Raw genomic sequence first — 14,314 nt, 5'->3', positions numbered from 1 at the left:
GAAAAATTGTATTTTTTGGTTTTGGCGGGAAAATTGTATTTTTCGGGTTTGGCGAGAAAATGCATTTTTTGGTTTTGGCGAGAAAATGCTTTGTTTCTAGTTTTGGCTGGAAAATGCTTTTTGCGGTTTTTGCTGGAAAATGCTTTTGGAGTTTTGGCGGGAATATGCGTTTTTTGAGTTTTGGTCGAAAAGTATGGTTTTACTAGTTTAGCTGAAAAAATATTTTAATGAAAATGTGTGTTTTATGTTTTTTTGCGGAAAAATGCGTTTTCCAGTTTTGGCGGGAAAATGTGTTTTTTCGTTTTTGCGAGAAAATGTATTTTCCGGTTTTGGAAGAAAAATGTATTTGCAAAAAAATAAGATTAACGGTTTGAAAATAATATTTTGATTTTAAAAAGTCATTTTTGTCATTTTTCATTTTGGACTGAACTAGATGCATCTGCATCCAGATGCACCATCAAGACTCACCTTCATTTGGGTGAGAATTTGAGATGAGTTTTTAAAAATTCAGCTGAATGATCCATCTGGATGTAACATTGTAATGCACTAAACGAACATCAATTTGCATCTTCACCCAGATGGATCACCTGGGTGAGCAAACGAACAGGGCCATGATCTACTGCGATATCTACTCTTCAGTCACGTATCTATTCTTCCTTGCTCCCAATGCAACTCTCTGAAACAAATCCACAAGAGAATTGTTTAAGTATTTTTTTTTTTTTTTGCAGATATCATTCACATGTAGGTCTATCTATCTATCTTTTTTTTTTTGTCACAGATCTATCTATCTATCTATTATCGATTCTTAACTGAGAATATTTTGGTATAGGCTTTGATTCCGGTTAGGAAACGGATGTAAGTCGGCTTCATAGATCCGCTAGCTGGTATTGCTCTGATGTTCGGGACAAGATACTCAGCAACCTGAAGAATGTGTAATCATGGGACTAGAGATTACACATCATGGTGGGAAGAAAAAAAGAAGAAGAGATTTTTTGGTTTCTTACCACTTCAGCTGGCTCAGCCAAAACATTGATGAAGAACTTGGCCTGCGCAATAGTGAAAGCTATTAGAGGAATCTCTTGGAAAGGAACCTATAATTTTTTTTTGTTTTAGTGTAATAAAGTCATCCAACTTGTTTTGTTGTAGCTCCGGACATGAGTAGATCAGTTGTGACCATTCCAGGCTGCAACAATAACAAGAGAAACATATTGCAGTTATGATCATCTGTTACAGCATGAATTACATATTTTATTTATATATATATATGTGCATACCGATAGATTGTGCACCACAACATTTTTGACATCTTGCATCTGCAACTCTGCCTATTGCAAGAAAAAAAAAAGAAGAGAAGTCATATACAGAGAAGGAAATAAATAAAGACAGTTAAAACAGATATATAACATTGGCATTTACTTGTAATGACTTTGTCAGGTGAACAACACTCCGTTTTGTTGCACCATATGCGGCAAACCTGTGTCAACATTAAGTCAATATATTGACATTAGGACATTACAGACCAAAAACATATTCCCTAAGAACCTCAAGAGATCTAAGAAACCTGGGTGTTGGTCTTCCATCTGAGCCAGCTCCATCGATATTGAAGATATGACCACCCCGAGATTGGGTCAACATCATATTCATTGCCTATTGATTCATAAACACATGTAAGTCAATCCCAAAACATATAATAGCCTAATAGATGCTGAATTAATCTAAGTCTATCCACATACCTCTCGGCAACATAACATCAGCCCAAGAGTGTTGGTTTTCACAACTTCACTACAAAATTATTTTTTTAAAGAGTTAATAAACAAAACAGAGAACCCAACAAAGGAAATGGATCAAAACATTCAAACAAAGACTTACATAAGATCCTCATCAGAGGCCTCAGACAAAGGTTTAAAGCTGTATGCGTTAGATCCAGCATTATTAATCTGTATCAAGAAAGTAGTAAGACAATGCACACACACACACAACATGGGCTAGTTAATCGAGAAAGAAGAAAGATGTATATTATTACCCAAATGTCAATGTATTTAAGATTATTCTGACAATAAGATACAAGATCCTTCACATCCTTCCCTTCTCTAACATCACACTTAGTTCCCTGCCCCAATGGTTTTGAGCATTAATTAATATTTCATGATATTACCATCACTAACCAAAAACATGTATTGAAAAAGGAATCAGTACCCACACATGCTCCTCCCCATATTCTTCCTTAAGACTCTTAACAACAGACTCAACTCGTTCAGCTGCAGAGAGACACAGAAACATTCATTTGAACATAACAAGAAGAACCTGGTTCTCTTACTGTCCCACAGACACTTGTTTGATTCTTCTTACCTGATCTGGAACATATGACAACGTTGTCTCCTGCTTTCAGAAACTCTCTAGCTAATGCATGTCCTATACCTGAACCATTAAGAAACTCAAACACCACGTGTCAGTCACCTGACGAGTTAACAAGGACAGAGTGAATCAATGTGAAAAAACCTTTGGTCGAGCCAGTGATCAAGACGTTATATGGAGGCGTCATCGGTTCTCTCTCTCCTGAGATGCGAGCTTCCACCACCGCAGACGGCGGAGAAACCGAGAGGTTTTGGCGCGAAACAGTTACAGTTGAGAGGCCGAAGCTTTCTGCTAGTAAACGACGACCGTTACAAGGAGAGAGAAACGGAGGTTGAGCGGCGTATGCGACGGAGGAAGAGCGAAGCCTAAGCAAAGGAGAGGAAGAGACATGGAAACCACTTGAAGCCGCCATTGCAGAGAAGAGAAGCTGAAGAACAGAGATGAATCTCAAAAAAAAAAAAACACACAGAGAGAGTTTCGTAAGCAAGCGCCTCTAGAGGAAAAATGCCACGTGGCGAAATAGAAGATGATGATAACCTCAATTATTGTTTAAATTACACTAAAAGTCCTCCAATTTCTTGGATTTTATGTTTCGAGTCTTTTACTATTTCTTTACAATAGATAACCCTATAATTTCTTACTGATTATGTAAATGTAATGTATAACATCACCAAACTTTATTATATTTCAGAATATATTACAGTTACAAATTATACAAGCACTCCTTCACACAACTCCTTATAAAACATCATTCTGGTTTGCTAGGAGGAGATGAAGAAGATGAGCAAAAGGTATAAGAAACGTAAGCTCCAAGAGCAAAGATCACAAGAGCAGCCACTCCTGTATTCACCATCAACTTCTTCTCTTCACTTGTTATCTTTTTTCCTCTCATTTTCTCCACCATCCCTTTCTCTGTTTTCTTTTCCTTCTCCACCACGTAACTTAGTTTCTCTTCTGCTGATTTCATGACCTCTCTTGCTCTTCCAGACACAGGTTTGGTCACAGAACCGGAGCCGGATTTTGTATAGTCCACTTCTGGAAGCACCCTCTCAATGATCTTCCTGTTTTCTACAGATTCATCCACAGACTTTTTCTTTAGTGAAGCTTCTTCCACACGCTTCCTCTCCTCAAGCTTCTCTTTTGCTTTGGCCTCTTCTTGAAGCTGCCTTGCTCTAGCTTCTTCCACACGCTTCCTCTCCTCTTTTGCTATGGCCTCTTCTTGAAGCTTCCTTGCTCTAACTTCTTCTTGAAACTTTCTTGCCTCAGCCATCTCTTTTGCTATAGCTTCTTCTTGAAGCTTTCTCGCCTTATCAGCCATCTCCTTTTCTTTAGCTTCTTCTTGCAGCTTCCTAAGTATTGCCTCTTTCTCTTCCAGAAGCTTCCTCTTCTTCTCATCCTCTTCTTCCTTCTCTTTCCTTGCAGCTTCTTCCAACAACCTCTTCTCCTCCAGCTGCTTCACCTTCTCAGCCACAGTTTTAGAAGTCTCCGGAAGGTTAGGCATTTTCGTAATCGTCTCCTTAGGCATGGTGATGGTGAGGGCATTGTTCTTGAAGCTCCCATGGATCTTATCCACTAGACAGTTCTGTGGAACAGTGAACACTTCGTTGAAACGACTCCATCTCCTATCACCCAAGGGACGCTCTCCGGTGACTCTTATCATCCTTGAGGTGTGCACATACGTTACCTTTATTTGCTCCTTTGTAAAACCTTTAAAAAACAATTCACATCAGAACTATAACCACCACAATTAGTACAACTAATATTATCTATCTACCAACCTGGCAGATCAATGGTGAGAATAGTGGCCTCAGGCTGATCTTTCCATTCAGATTTGGGGACAAGATCCTCATACTGAACCACCAAGCCTGTTCCTCTTGGTTGCTGTCTTGCTGCCATTACTTAAAATCTCTTTCTGAATTTGGTTGTTTTGTTTGAGCTTTTGTGAATATCCATTAGGGTTTACTGCTCTGCTTATAAATAAGATTGAATTTCTTCAGGACTTTGCCATTTTCTCTTGTGTTATGCAATGGATATTCCTAGTTTTGCGGCTATGTCTCCTGTTCAACCAAAGTCTCTTCTTTAGTCTCAGGTCATCATTCATAAGGTTTCTTCTCTTACAAAGAAAGCATAAAGGTTGCTTTCTTCACAAGTTTATGCCTTGTGTTCCCCATATGACGTCAGTTTTATATTTTTTTACCAACATTTACCATTAGTACCCCACAAAGGTTGAATATAAAGTGATTTAAAAGCAGAGATACTGTCAGTAGAACTTCAAGAACTTGAGTTTAATCATTTAAGAATGTTCCAGGTTTGCAATATAACTCTTAAAGCATAACATGACACAGATTCAGAATCTCTTCTAGCTAGGGCTACAAGAACTACACTGCGTACAAAAAAACAACTCCAAGCGTTTGCAGCTTCTCTCATCTCCTCAAACCCCAGCTCAAGCTGTAGACAAAAAAAAAGTCAGATTCTCACCAATTTATGTGGAGAAATCAAAACAGAAGTTGAACTGATAATGATACATACCTTGGGAAGAAAAACAGACAAACAAGGACTGTGATTAAGCTTGGCTTTGCGCCAGCAGCAGAACCTGAGGTTGACCTGTTAACAACCAAAAAAAAGAGTTTAAGCATCATAATCTCATGTCTAAGTATAGTGTGAAGGACTGTTACCTAGCAACAGTGCTCACAACAGACTCAGTTTCAAGACCAGTCCCAAAAGCAAAGAGCGGATCATAATGCGAATCTCCAAAGTTCATAGGCAACTGCTCCGTGTTTCTAAACCACGTAACAGGAAGCTTCCCACTGAAGCCATGGTCTCCAAAGAGAGCATCAGCGACACCTTGGCCTTCTGTTCCCGGTAGCCAAGCTGCAACCAATGCCTCTATCGAGTCAACGTAAGGCTCCATCACAAGCGGCCTCCCTGAAACGACCACAACCACACATTTGACAGTTTGACAAGTGGAGGTCACGATGGCTGGACCGGGGTCCATCATGGTTAGCTTGTCGTTGTCTCCCGCTGTCTCTGCGTATGGAGGTTCACCAACAGCGATGATTGCGTAAGAGAAGTTGTTGGATTTGAGGAACTCAGCGTCTGGATTCTCGTTGAAGATAACTTCAGTGGTTTTATCAACAGCTGATTTTACAGCGCCAAGAATCGTAGTCCCTGAATAAGAAAAAATGTACACTCTTCATATTACTTTATTGCTGAAATGTATTAGGCCTGGGATATTGAACCGAACCGAAATTTTGGTTAGTTCGGTTTGATTCGGAAGGTTTTCTAAATAGTTGGGTTTCGGTTAGGTTGTTTTGGCAAGTTGCTTCGGTTCTCTTCTTTTTTTAAAGGAAAAAGTTTAACTAAAATCCTGAACCGAACTAACTGAATTTGAACCGAAGTAATCTAATTTAACCAAAGTTATCCAAAATTTTATATAAAAACCCGAAATCTAACCAAAATCAGAAACTTCGGTAGAATTTTTGAAAACAGAACTAACTGAATACCGAACCAAACTTTATTTCAGATTAAATCGTAAGACTTATGCTAAACCGAACTAACCAAATTTTGAACCAAAGTAACCTAATTAAACCAAAATTATCCGAAATTTTTAAAAAAACCAAAATAAAAAAATTCAGTAGAATTTTCAGAAACCAAACTAACCGAATACAGAACCGAACTTTATTTCAGATTAAATCAGTAAGATATATGCTAAACCAAACTAACTGAACCGAATAACCCAAACTAACCAAACCCGCATGCCTAACTTGTATAAACTACAATAAGAGTTGCATGCACAACGTACCTCTCGTGTCCTTGTTACCGTTAAACCCTTGCCAAGTTATGGTCCAACCACCACACTGATAACCTAAATTATCAGCGTGAGTGCCAGTGACTAGGATCTTCGAAACCTTCCTGGGAAGTGGGAGCATAGGATTGGTCTTGTTCCCGTTTTTCAGCAGCACAAGTGATTTTCTCACAGCTTCCCTTGCCAAGTCTCTATGTGCCTAAATAGAAGAGAACATTCAAATACTTTGCAAACAGGTTCTATCTAGCTTAGGGAATAAATACTAACCTGGCTTCCTAGCTCATTGGAGAAGCTGTAATCAGCTAAAGGGTTCTCAAAGAGACCCATTGTGAACTTGACACGCAGGATTCTTCTGACAGCATCATCAATCCTGGTGACAGGAATCACTTTGTTCTTCACCAAGGAGGTGAGATCATTGACAAACTCAGTAAAGTTGAAAGGGACCATGACCATATCTATCCCAGCTTCAATAGCAGCTCGGACAGAAGCCGTGTAGTTCGAATGTGGAGGTGAAGAGATCTTATCAACGCCTTGCCAATCCGAAATAACAAAACCCTGCACACATAGCACAAAGGATTCAAAGAAGGAACACAAAGCCATGAGGAAAGAGAGTAAAACAGACCTTAAACTTAAGGGTACCCTTGAGATACCCTGTGATGAGCTTTGTATTAGCATGCATCTTCTCACCGTTCCAGCTAGAATAAGAAACCATAACCGTGGAAACGCCTTTGTAAATTGCATCAGCATAAGCAGGCATGTGAATGCTGAGGAGACTGTGTAGATCAGTGACTGTGTTGTTCTCGTTTATTCCTCTGGTTGTCCCACCATCTCCCACATAATGCTTGGCACAAGCTGCAACTTTGTCCCTAATAATCAAAAGTTCAAATTAATTTAAAAGAATGAAACATTTACTTATCAGCAAAAAAAAAGAAAAAGCTTTTACTTTCCACCAACGAAGGGAACTCCATGCTTATAGTTAGAAGGAGGCTCTCCTTGTAAGCCAAGTATGATGTCAGTCATGTTCTCCACAACTTTGTGATCCTCTCCGTAGCTCTCATAACACCTTCCCCATCTTGGATCTCTACAAACCTACAACAAGTGAGTCAGAACACAGCAAAGATCTGCAAAAGGTTAAGGCAGAAGGTGAGAGAAGCTTACTGCAATGCAAGGAGCAAATGTGTATGGGATTCCAGTGGCTCTGACTTCGACTGCAGTTGCTGCTCCAATCCTCTTAACCAGATCAGGATCCCTGGTGGCTCCAAGGCCAACATTGTGAGGGAAGATGGTAGCGTTGAAGACATTGTTATGGCCGTGAACAGCATCAATGCCATATATCATAGGAATGCCCAAACGGCTGACAAGAGCTCCTTTCTGATACTCATTGATCATATCAACCCAGTTCTGAGCAGTTGCTTCAGGGAGTGGAGCACTCCCACCACCACTCAAGACACTGCCAATGAAGTAGTCTCTCATGATGTTGACAGTGGCAACACTTCTGTCAATCTGAACCATCTGGCCAATCTTCTCTTCGAGAGTCATTCTACCCAGCAAATCAACAACTCGATCTGAGACCTTCTGTTTGGGATCCTTGTAGAGCACATACTCTCCCTGCCCATTACAAACCCACACACAACAACACATCCATAGAAGGATCCTTACTGGAACTTTGCTCATTTTACGCTAACAGGGGGCAGTTCTGGAAGAAAACAAAAACAACAAAGACAGAACAACAATCAAGATAAGAAAGAGCTCTCATTTAGCTTCAAATGTCCAAAGAAGAAACCTTTTTCATCAGTGAGAGAAGATAAGAAAGAAAAAAGCAAGCATTTTTAGATATAAAGAAGAAAACTTTTTTGAGATTCACTGTTGGGGGTTCAAACAAAGATGAACAAAGACATGATTTTAAGAGATTTTTTCTAATTTTCATCCCATAAAGTTTTACTCAAACAAGATTCAATCTAAGCACAAACTGGGTAAGAGCTGAAAGTACACATTGGGGGGAAAGAAAATGCAAGATCCCAACAGTGTAATGGAGGGAGAAAGAAGAGCTTACAAGTGAAGAAGAGCTCACAAGTGAAGAGCGCACACACACACAGCAACACCAAAGAATATCAGCAAAAATCTTTATTGGTGATAAAAGAAGTAGTTAATAAACGCTTTTAAAGCAGATTGAGAGTTTTTTATAAGAAAATAATGAGAGAGAGTAAAGAAGGACGTTTTGATGCAGTTGTGGTTTTTTCTTGAAACGTGGGTTGGCTCACGTTTTTCCACACAACATCTCTCTCTCTCTCTGTACCAGACTAGACGGCAAAACGACGACGAACAAAAGCGGCGTCGTTTCTTTTATTAAAGTTTCATTTCTTTTTCATTATTTAATTTTTTTTTTTTTTTTTTTTTTTTTGATCAAATCATTATTTAATTTTCTTACCGAAAAAATATCGTATGCCTTGATTGCAAATTCTACCTAGCTTCAACACACGTAAGAAAGGTCAAATGTTAAATAGTTTGTGCACAAAAAATTGTTAAATAGTTTGAGAATGTTAGTGTGATAGTGATCCTCTGTTCTTGCAATTTCTCGGAGCCTAGTTTAGCTAACACACTGGATGAAAATTGATTCAAGTCTCAAAACGTTACAAAGGTAGTTACTGGGTTGCATCATTGAGGACTGCACACAAAACCTGCCTTTTTGAATACTGATTCAACCCCCACCATCTTCTCATGACAATTGACTACATAGCTTTATTTTTCTTTGTTTAGATTTTCAGACACTTGAGCGTTCCGTTAGGACCGTCCAAAAGGCAATGAGGAGTATGGAACATGATGTAATGATATGTTTTTTTGTTTTTTTTTTTTTGTGACACGATGTAATGATATGTTTAGAACACCAAAGTTAGAAGATAAGAATGTATATGGAACTTGACATAATCTATGATCGGAAGGTTTTTTCTTCTCGCAATGCTTTTGGATGAGAGAAACTATCATCTTTCTCGTGAGAAATTACTTTCTTTCTTTCTCGTGAAGTCCACATGGGCCCACTGAAGGAGAAAAAAATGGCTTATGGGTAATACTTATTGGTTGTTCAAAAAAAAAAAAAGGTAATACTTATTGAAAAATTGAAACCCAATTAGACCCTTTTGAGTTGAGAGTGAGAGAGGCTACCGCTGCTTTTTTAGAAGTTGCCAAGATTGAAGAAAAGGTTAGAGACTTTTGGAAAGAAAGAACAAATTAATTAAAAGACAAACCGCACCGTAAAACTCGGGGAGAAAGACTAAACGCGTCTTTTAAACTGGTTTAGTCTTTTCTGTTCATCTGTCTTCTCTCCTCAAACCTTTGACTCTCTCCCTCCTATTCCCCCCCCCCCCCCCCCCCATTAAATTAACAATGTCCCTACGGTTTATGCAAGTGTAGTAGTGCTATTAAACTATCCTTCTATTTTCATTTACTCCCCCCAGATCTCTCTGTTTTTTTTTTCTGTTCTTGTCTGAAGGGAGATATCTACTATCTGTGTTTGTTTCATTGCACTCTTGATAAGCACTGGTTTGATTCGTGAACTTCGAGGTTTGATGTTTGAATGTCTCAGCATAGAAAAGGATTTGACTTTCAATGAGATTAGATTTGTTTTGACCGTTTTGTAATCAGATCTTGATTGCTATTTTTTTAGATATAAGTGTTATGGGTAATACTTGTGTTGGACCAAGCAGAAATGGGTTCCTTCACTCTGTTTCCGCCGCCATGTGGCGGCCACGAGATGATGCAGATGATTCGGTTTCTCAGACCAATGGAGATTCTGTTTCAGGAGAGCTTCGATCTCCATTGCCTAGTGAAGTCCTGAATAAACCTCCTGAACAGCTCACAATGCCAAAGCCAGGTGGCACTAACATTGAGATAGAGATTCACCCTGAAAGTAAGCTAGAAACGCAAGAGGTGACTAAGCCAGAGGAGACCAAGGAGGAGACTCCAGCTAAGCCCCCTAAGAAGCCCAAACACATGAAGAGAGTGACCAGCGCAGGCCTCAGGACCGAGTCAGTGCTCCAAAGAAAAACCGAAAACTTCAAGGAGTTCTACTCCTTGGGAAGAAAACTCGGACAAGGCCAATTCGGAACCACTTTCCTCTGCGTGGAGAAGTCCACAGGAAAGGAGTTCGCCTGCAAGTCCATCGCCAAAAGAAAGCTATTAACCGACGAGGACGTGGAAGACGTGAGAAGAGAGATTCAGATAATGCACCACTTGTCCGGTCACCAGAACGTTATATCCATCAAAGGAGCGTACGAGGACGTTGTGGCAGTGCACTTAGTGATGGAGTGCTGCGCGGGCGGCGAGCTTTTCGATAGGATTATCCAGAGGGGTCATTACACTGAGAGGAAAGCCGCTGAGCTGACGAGAACTATTGTTGGTGTTGTGGAGGCTTGTCATTCTCTTGGTGTTATGCATAGAGACCTCAAGCCTGAGAACTTTTTGTTTGTTAGTAAAGACGAAGATTCGCTGTTGAAGACTATTGATTTTGGATTGTCTATGTTCTTTAAACCAGGTTTGGATTCATTGTAATATTAGTTTCGTCCCAGGGAGACCTTTGATCCTTCCTCTTTGGCAGATGATGTGTTTACAGATGTTGTTGGTAGTCCGTACTATGTAGCTCCTGAAGTTTTGAGGAAGCAGTATGGTCCTGAAGCTGATGTGTGGAGTGCTGGAGTGATTGTTTATATTTTGTTAAGTGGAGTTCCTCCTTTCTGGGCTGGTAAGAAAGTGTTATATTTTTATAAAAACAAAACATCTCTCACTTGTCCTAATTAGGCTTTGTTTTTTGATTAATATTCAGAGTCAGAACAAGGTATATTCGAACAGGTTCTCCACGGTGATCTTGACTTCTCATCTGATCCCTGGCCAAGCATATCTGAAAGCGCAAAAGACTTGGTGAGGAAAATGCTTGTTAGGGATCCCAAGAAGAGACTAACGGCACACCAAGTACTATGTAAGTTAGTTCTATCTGAAACCTGTACAATGTATCTCTATCTCTCTAATGAAGTTTTGCTTGTGAACAGGTCACCCATGGGTACAAGTGGACGGCGTGGCTCCAGACAAGCCTCTGGATTCTGCTGTACTCAGCCGTATGAAGCAATTCTCCGCAATGAACAAGTTCAAGAAAATGGCTCTTAGAGTAAGTGGGATTCTCTTCTTCTTTGTTATGTGTGGAAGGAAAGAGACAATGCAAAAGGCTAAGTTTAGTCTCTTTTTGACGCCTTGTTGTAGGTGATTGCTGAGAGCTTGTCTGAAGAAGAAATAGCAGGCTTGAAAGAAATGTTTAATATGATAGATGCGGACAAGAGCGGTCAGATAACATTCGAAGAACTGAAGGCAGGACTGAAACGAGTAGGTGCTAATCTCAAAGAGTCTGAGATTCTCGACTTGATGCAAGCTGTAAGTTATCACCAACTCAGCCCCTTTGCTAGTTTGTTAACTATGGTTATGAACAATGTGGATGTGAATTTTTTTAGGCGGATGTGGACAACAGTGGAACGATAGACTACAAAGAGTTCATAGCGGCGACGTTGCATCTAAACAAAATAGAGAGAGAGGACCATTTGTTTGCAGCGTTTACGTACTTCGACAAAGATGGGAGCGGTTATATAACACCGGACGAGTTACAGCAAGCGTGTGAGGAGTTTGGTGTTGAGGATGTCCGTATAGAAGAAATGATGCGTGATGTTGATCAAGACAATGTAAAGCTCCTCTGAAAAATCTTGTTAAGAGTATTTTTGGTTTATGAATGATGAGAATGTTGAGGATATTGAATTGTTGTGTATTGCAGGACGGGAGAATAGACTATAACGAGTTTGTGGCGATGATGCAAAAGGGAAGCATGACAGGAGGAGGAGGTCCAGTGAAGATGGGAGGACTAGAGAAAAGCTTTAGCAATATTGCTCTTAAACTCTGAGTTTCAATCTGTTACAAAACCAAAAGACAAAAACAAGAGTTTCTTCTGATGCACAAGCCAAGATTCTCAAATCTTTTGAATGAGAAAATTGTCTTAAAGACTTGTGTTTGGAAACTTGATTGGTTTCAACTTCCATCGTGTAGTTGTTTAGGAAGTAAGAATAATTTAACCTTTAGAGAACAAGAGAAAGTAGAAAACTCTAAACCTTATATAAAAGAAAGAAACCATTTGACAAGAACAGAGAGCTGTTCAACAACGACCAATGTAAAAAAAAATAATAATAACATAAGAAAAAAAAAACCAGGAAGACTATTTGAATCTCCAACTTGTTACTAGTAAACTTCTACGCTAGTGCAGCGATTGAAAATTTCAAAGTCTCATTACTCGTTTTCTCTCAGGTATTATGAATTTTCTTAAATTTTGGGGTAAAATTTAATTATTAAAAAATAGAGATAAAGGTGAATTTAATTATTTTCTTATAGGCAAAGCTTCCCCTTCTCCTCCTCCTCTTCGATAAATCTCGTGTCTGTGTAATATCTCAAATCTATCGTTTTCACAGATTTATTGTTGAAGATGAAGAGAATATTCGGTGCAAAGAACAACAAAGAGCCTCCACCTTCCATCCAAGATGCCTCTGATCGGGTTTGCTTTCTCCTTTTCGATTCTCGCGTCTCGAAATCGTTAGAGGAATGTAGATGATTAGGAACTTGTAGCTTTTGATCTTTTAATCCTTTCCTTATTGTTTTTTTTTTCAGATCAATAAAAGAGGAGAATCAGTTGAAGATAAGGTGAAGAGGCTTGACGCTGAGCTCTGCAAGTACAAGGACCAGATCAAAAGGACACGACCTGGTCCTGCTCAGGAAGCTATCAAAGCTCGTGCTATGCGAGTTCTCAAGCAAAAGAAAATGTATGAGAGATAAGATTATCATCCTTTGTTCATGCTTCTTTCTCAATGGTTTAGTTAATAATCATGATTTTTTTTTGTGATTAGGTATGAAGGACAACGTGACATGCTTTATAATCAGACTTTCAACCTTGATCAAGTTTCTTTTGCTGCTGAAGGACTCAAAGATGCTCAACAGACTGTATCTATCTTTTTCTATCTTATACATATGAGTCTTATGATGCTTTATGTACATGAATGTGGATAAATATTATAAAACTTGCATTCATTGCAGATGACAGCGTTGAAGTCTGCTAACAAGGAGTTGAAAGGGATGATGAAAACCGTCAAGATTCAAGACATTGATGTACGTTTCTTATACGAGCTCTCTTGTGTTTGCTTCCTAGATGATATATTCTTTTATTTATATTGGATTATTTACTTAACAGAATTTACAAGATGAGATGATGGACTTGATGGATGTGAGTTCCGAAATTCAAGATTCACTCGGTAGGAGCTACAATGTTCCTGATGACATTGACGAAGATGACCTCATGGGCGGTAAGTTGTTGACACATTCTTTTCTAATATATATCCACTTTCTGCTGCTGCTACTTATTGCCATGTGTGTTTGTGAATGCCAGAGCTTGATGCTCTTGAAGCTGACATGGGAAACGAGACTGAAGCAGACGGTGTGCCTTCCTATCTCCAACCCGATACGGAGCCTGATCTTGATGAAGGGCTTGACTTGCCTCCACCACCAACGGGGAGGACACAAACAGCCGGAGCTCAACCTGGACGAGCTCAGGCTGAGGATGAATGGGGATTACCTGCGGTACCACGTGCATCACTTCGGGGATAAACCCACCGTTTTCACACACTTCTGTTTGTGTGCATTCAAAAAATTTCATCTCCAAGCAATTTCACTTGTGAAGATTTTTATAAATCCTTTTGTTATTATGCAATCATACGTTTTGTGCATAACAGTGTCTAAACCTTGGATCCAGATTCATCAGATTGAATAGCTTTTAGAACCAAATGGAGAGCCTTCCATGGTAAATAGGTTAACATTATACTACAACATTAGAATCCCAACCAGAAAGTTGGATACTTCTCTATATACAAATCCAAAAACGATCAGTCCTTTTTCTCAAACATAGAAACCGTTACTAAATCCTTTATCCTTACGCTACTTCCAGTCCAAGTGTGACGAACCTGGCCTTGGACCTATACTTGAACCAGCAGAATATGACCAGTCTGTTATGTATAATGAAGATTGACACAATATCTAATGAAGTTACCTGTATTGGGTTATCCAAGGTTTTCATTTGATGTTGTT

General features: G+C 39.3%; 5 protein-coding genes across 6 annotated transcripts; 2 read left to right on the top strand and 3 right to left on the bottom strand.

The window, feature by feature from the left end:
* Nucleotides 1-362: 362 nt before the first annotated feature.
* LOC106358543 (chlorophyll(ide) b reductase NOL, chloroplastic) lies at nucleotides 363-2,863 on the bottom strand. Its single transcript, XM_048768386.1, has 13 exons — nucleotides 2,500-2,863; nucleotides 2,350-2,418; nucleotides 2,197-2,258; nucleotides 2,024-2,110; nucleotides 1,870-1,937; nucleotides 1,734-1,782; nucleotides 1,562-1,647; nucleotides 1,417-1,474; nucleotides 1,275-1,325; nucleotides 1,133-1,183; nucleotides 1,005-1,046; nucleotides 811-921; nucleotides 363-676 (listed from the first exon to the last, which is right to left on the bottom strand). The coding sequence occupies exons 1-13, from the start codon at nucleotides 2,765-2,767 to the stop codon at nucleotides 629-631; spliced, it is 1,050 nt and encodes a 349-aa protein (XP_048624343.1). The 5' UTR covers nucleotides 2,768-2,863; the 3' UTR covers nucleotides 363-628.
* Nucleotides 2,864-3,010: 147 nt separating this feature from the next.
* On the bottom strand, nucleotides 3,011-4,460 carry LOC106428210 (protein RESTRICTED TEV MOVEMENT 2-like). The gene is made up of 2 exons (XM_013868965.3): nucleotides 4,134-4,460; nucleotides 3,011-4,062 (listed from the first exon to the last, which is right to left on the bottom strand). The coding sequence occupies exons 1-2, from the start codon at nucleotides 4,249-4,251 to the stop codon at nucleotides 3,104-3,106; spliced, it is 1,077 nt and encodes a 358-aa protein (XP_013724419.2). The 5' UTR covers nucleotides 4,252-4,460; the 3' UTR covers nucleotides 3,011-3,103.
* A 165-nt stretch (nucleotides 4,461-4,625) lies between these two features.
* LOC106428191 (lysosomal beta glucosidase-like) lies at nucleotides 4,626-8,472 on the bottom strand. 2 transcript variants are annotated; one of them, XM_013868951.3, is made up of 9 exons: nucleotides 8,214-8,472; nucleotides 7,319-7,856; nucleotides 7,104-7,249; nucleotides 6,783-7,026; nucleotides 6,428-6,715; nucleotides 6,158-6,359; nucleotides 5,031-5,523; nucleotides 4,885-4,959; nucleotides 4,626-4,803 (listed from the first exon to the last, which is right to left on the bottom strand). In XM_013868951.3, the coding sequence occupies exons 2-9, from the start codon at nucleotides 7,832-7,834 to the stop codon at nucleotides 4,779-4,781; spliced, it is 1,989 nt and encodes a 662-aa protein (XP_013724405.2). In that variant the 5' UTR covers nucleotides 7,835-7,856; nucleotides 8,214-8,472; the 3' UTR covers nucleotides 4,626-4,778. The 2 variants fall into 2 exon arrangements, with proteins under 2 accessions (XP_013724405.2, XP_048624327.1); XM_048768370.1 differs by having other exon boundaries at nucleotides 8,232-8,416.
* A 1,008-nt stretch (nucleotides 8,473-9,480) lies between these two features.
* On the top strand, nucleotides 9,481-12,223 carry LOC106428202 (calcium-dependent protein kinase 1-like). Its single transcript, XM_013868958.3, has 7 exons — nucleotides 9,481-10,688; nucleotides 10,752-10,895; nucleotides 10,977-11,129; nucleotides 11,200-11,315; nucleotides 11,408-11,575; nucleotides 11,653-11,877; nucleotides 11,967-12,223. The coding sequence occupies exons 1-7, from the start codon at nucleotides 9,833-9,835 to the stop codon at nucleotides 12,090-12,092; spliced, it is 1,788 nt and encodes a 595-aa protein (XP_013724412.2). The 5' UTR covers nucleotides 9,481-9,832; the 3' UTR covers nucleotides 12,093-12,223.
* Nucleotides 12,224-12,531: 308 nt separating this feature from the next.
* LOC106428238 (vacuolar protein sorting-associated protein 60.2) lies at nucleotides 12,532-14,014 on the top strand. Its single transcript, XM_013868994.3, has 6 exons — nucleotides 12,532-12,734; nucleotides 12,848-12,999; nucleotides 13,084-13,177; nucleotides 13,271-13,342; nucleotides 13,425-13,536; nucleotides 13,620-14,014. The coding sequence occupies exons 1-6, from the start codon at nucleotides 12,666-12,668 to the stop codon at nucleotides 13,835-13,837; spliced, it is 717 nt and encodes a 238-aa protein (XP_013724448.1). The 5' UTR covers nucleotides 12,532-12,665; the 3' UTR covers nucleotides 13,838-14,014.
* Nucleotides 14,015-14,314: the final 300 nt, after the last annotated feature.

This window comes from Brassica napus, chromosome A3 (genome assembly GCF_020379485.1).
Source record: "Brassica napus cultivar Da-Ae chromosome A3, Da-Ae, whole genome shotgun sequence".
In the NCBI taxonomy this organism is placed as follows: domain Eukaryota; kingdom Viridiplantae; phylum Streptophyta; class Magnoliopsida; order Brassicales; family Brassicaceae; genus Brassica; species Brassica napus.
Note: the sequence above shows the minus strand (reverse complement) of the source record. Positions and strands in the feature narration are given on the sequence as shown.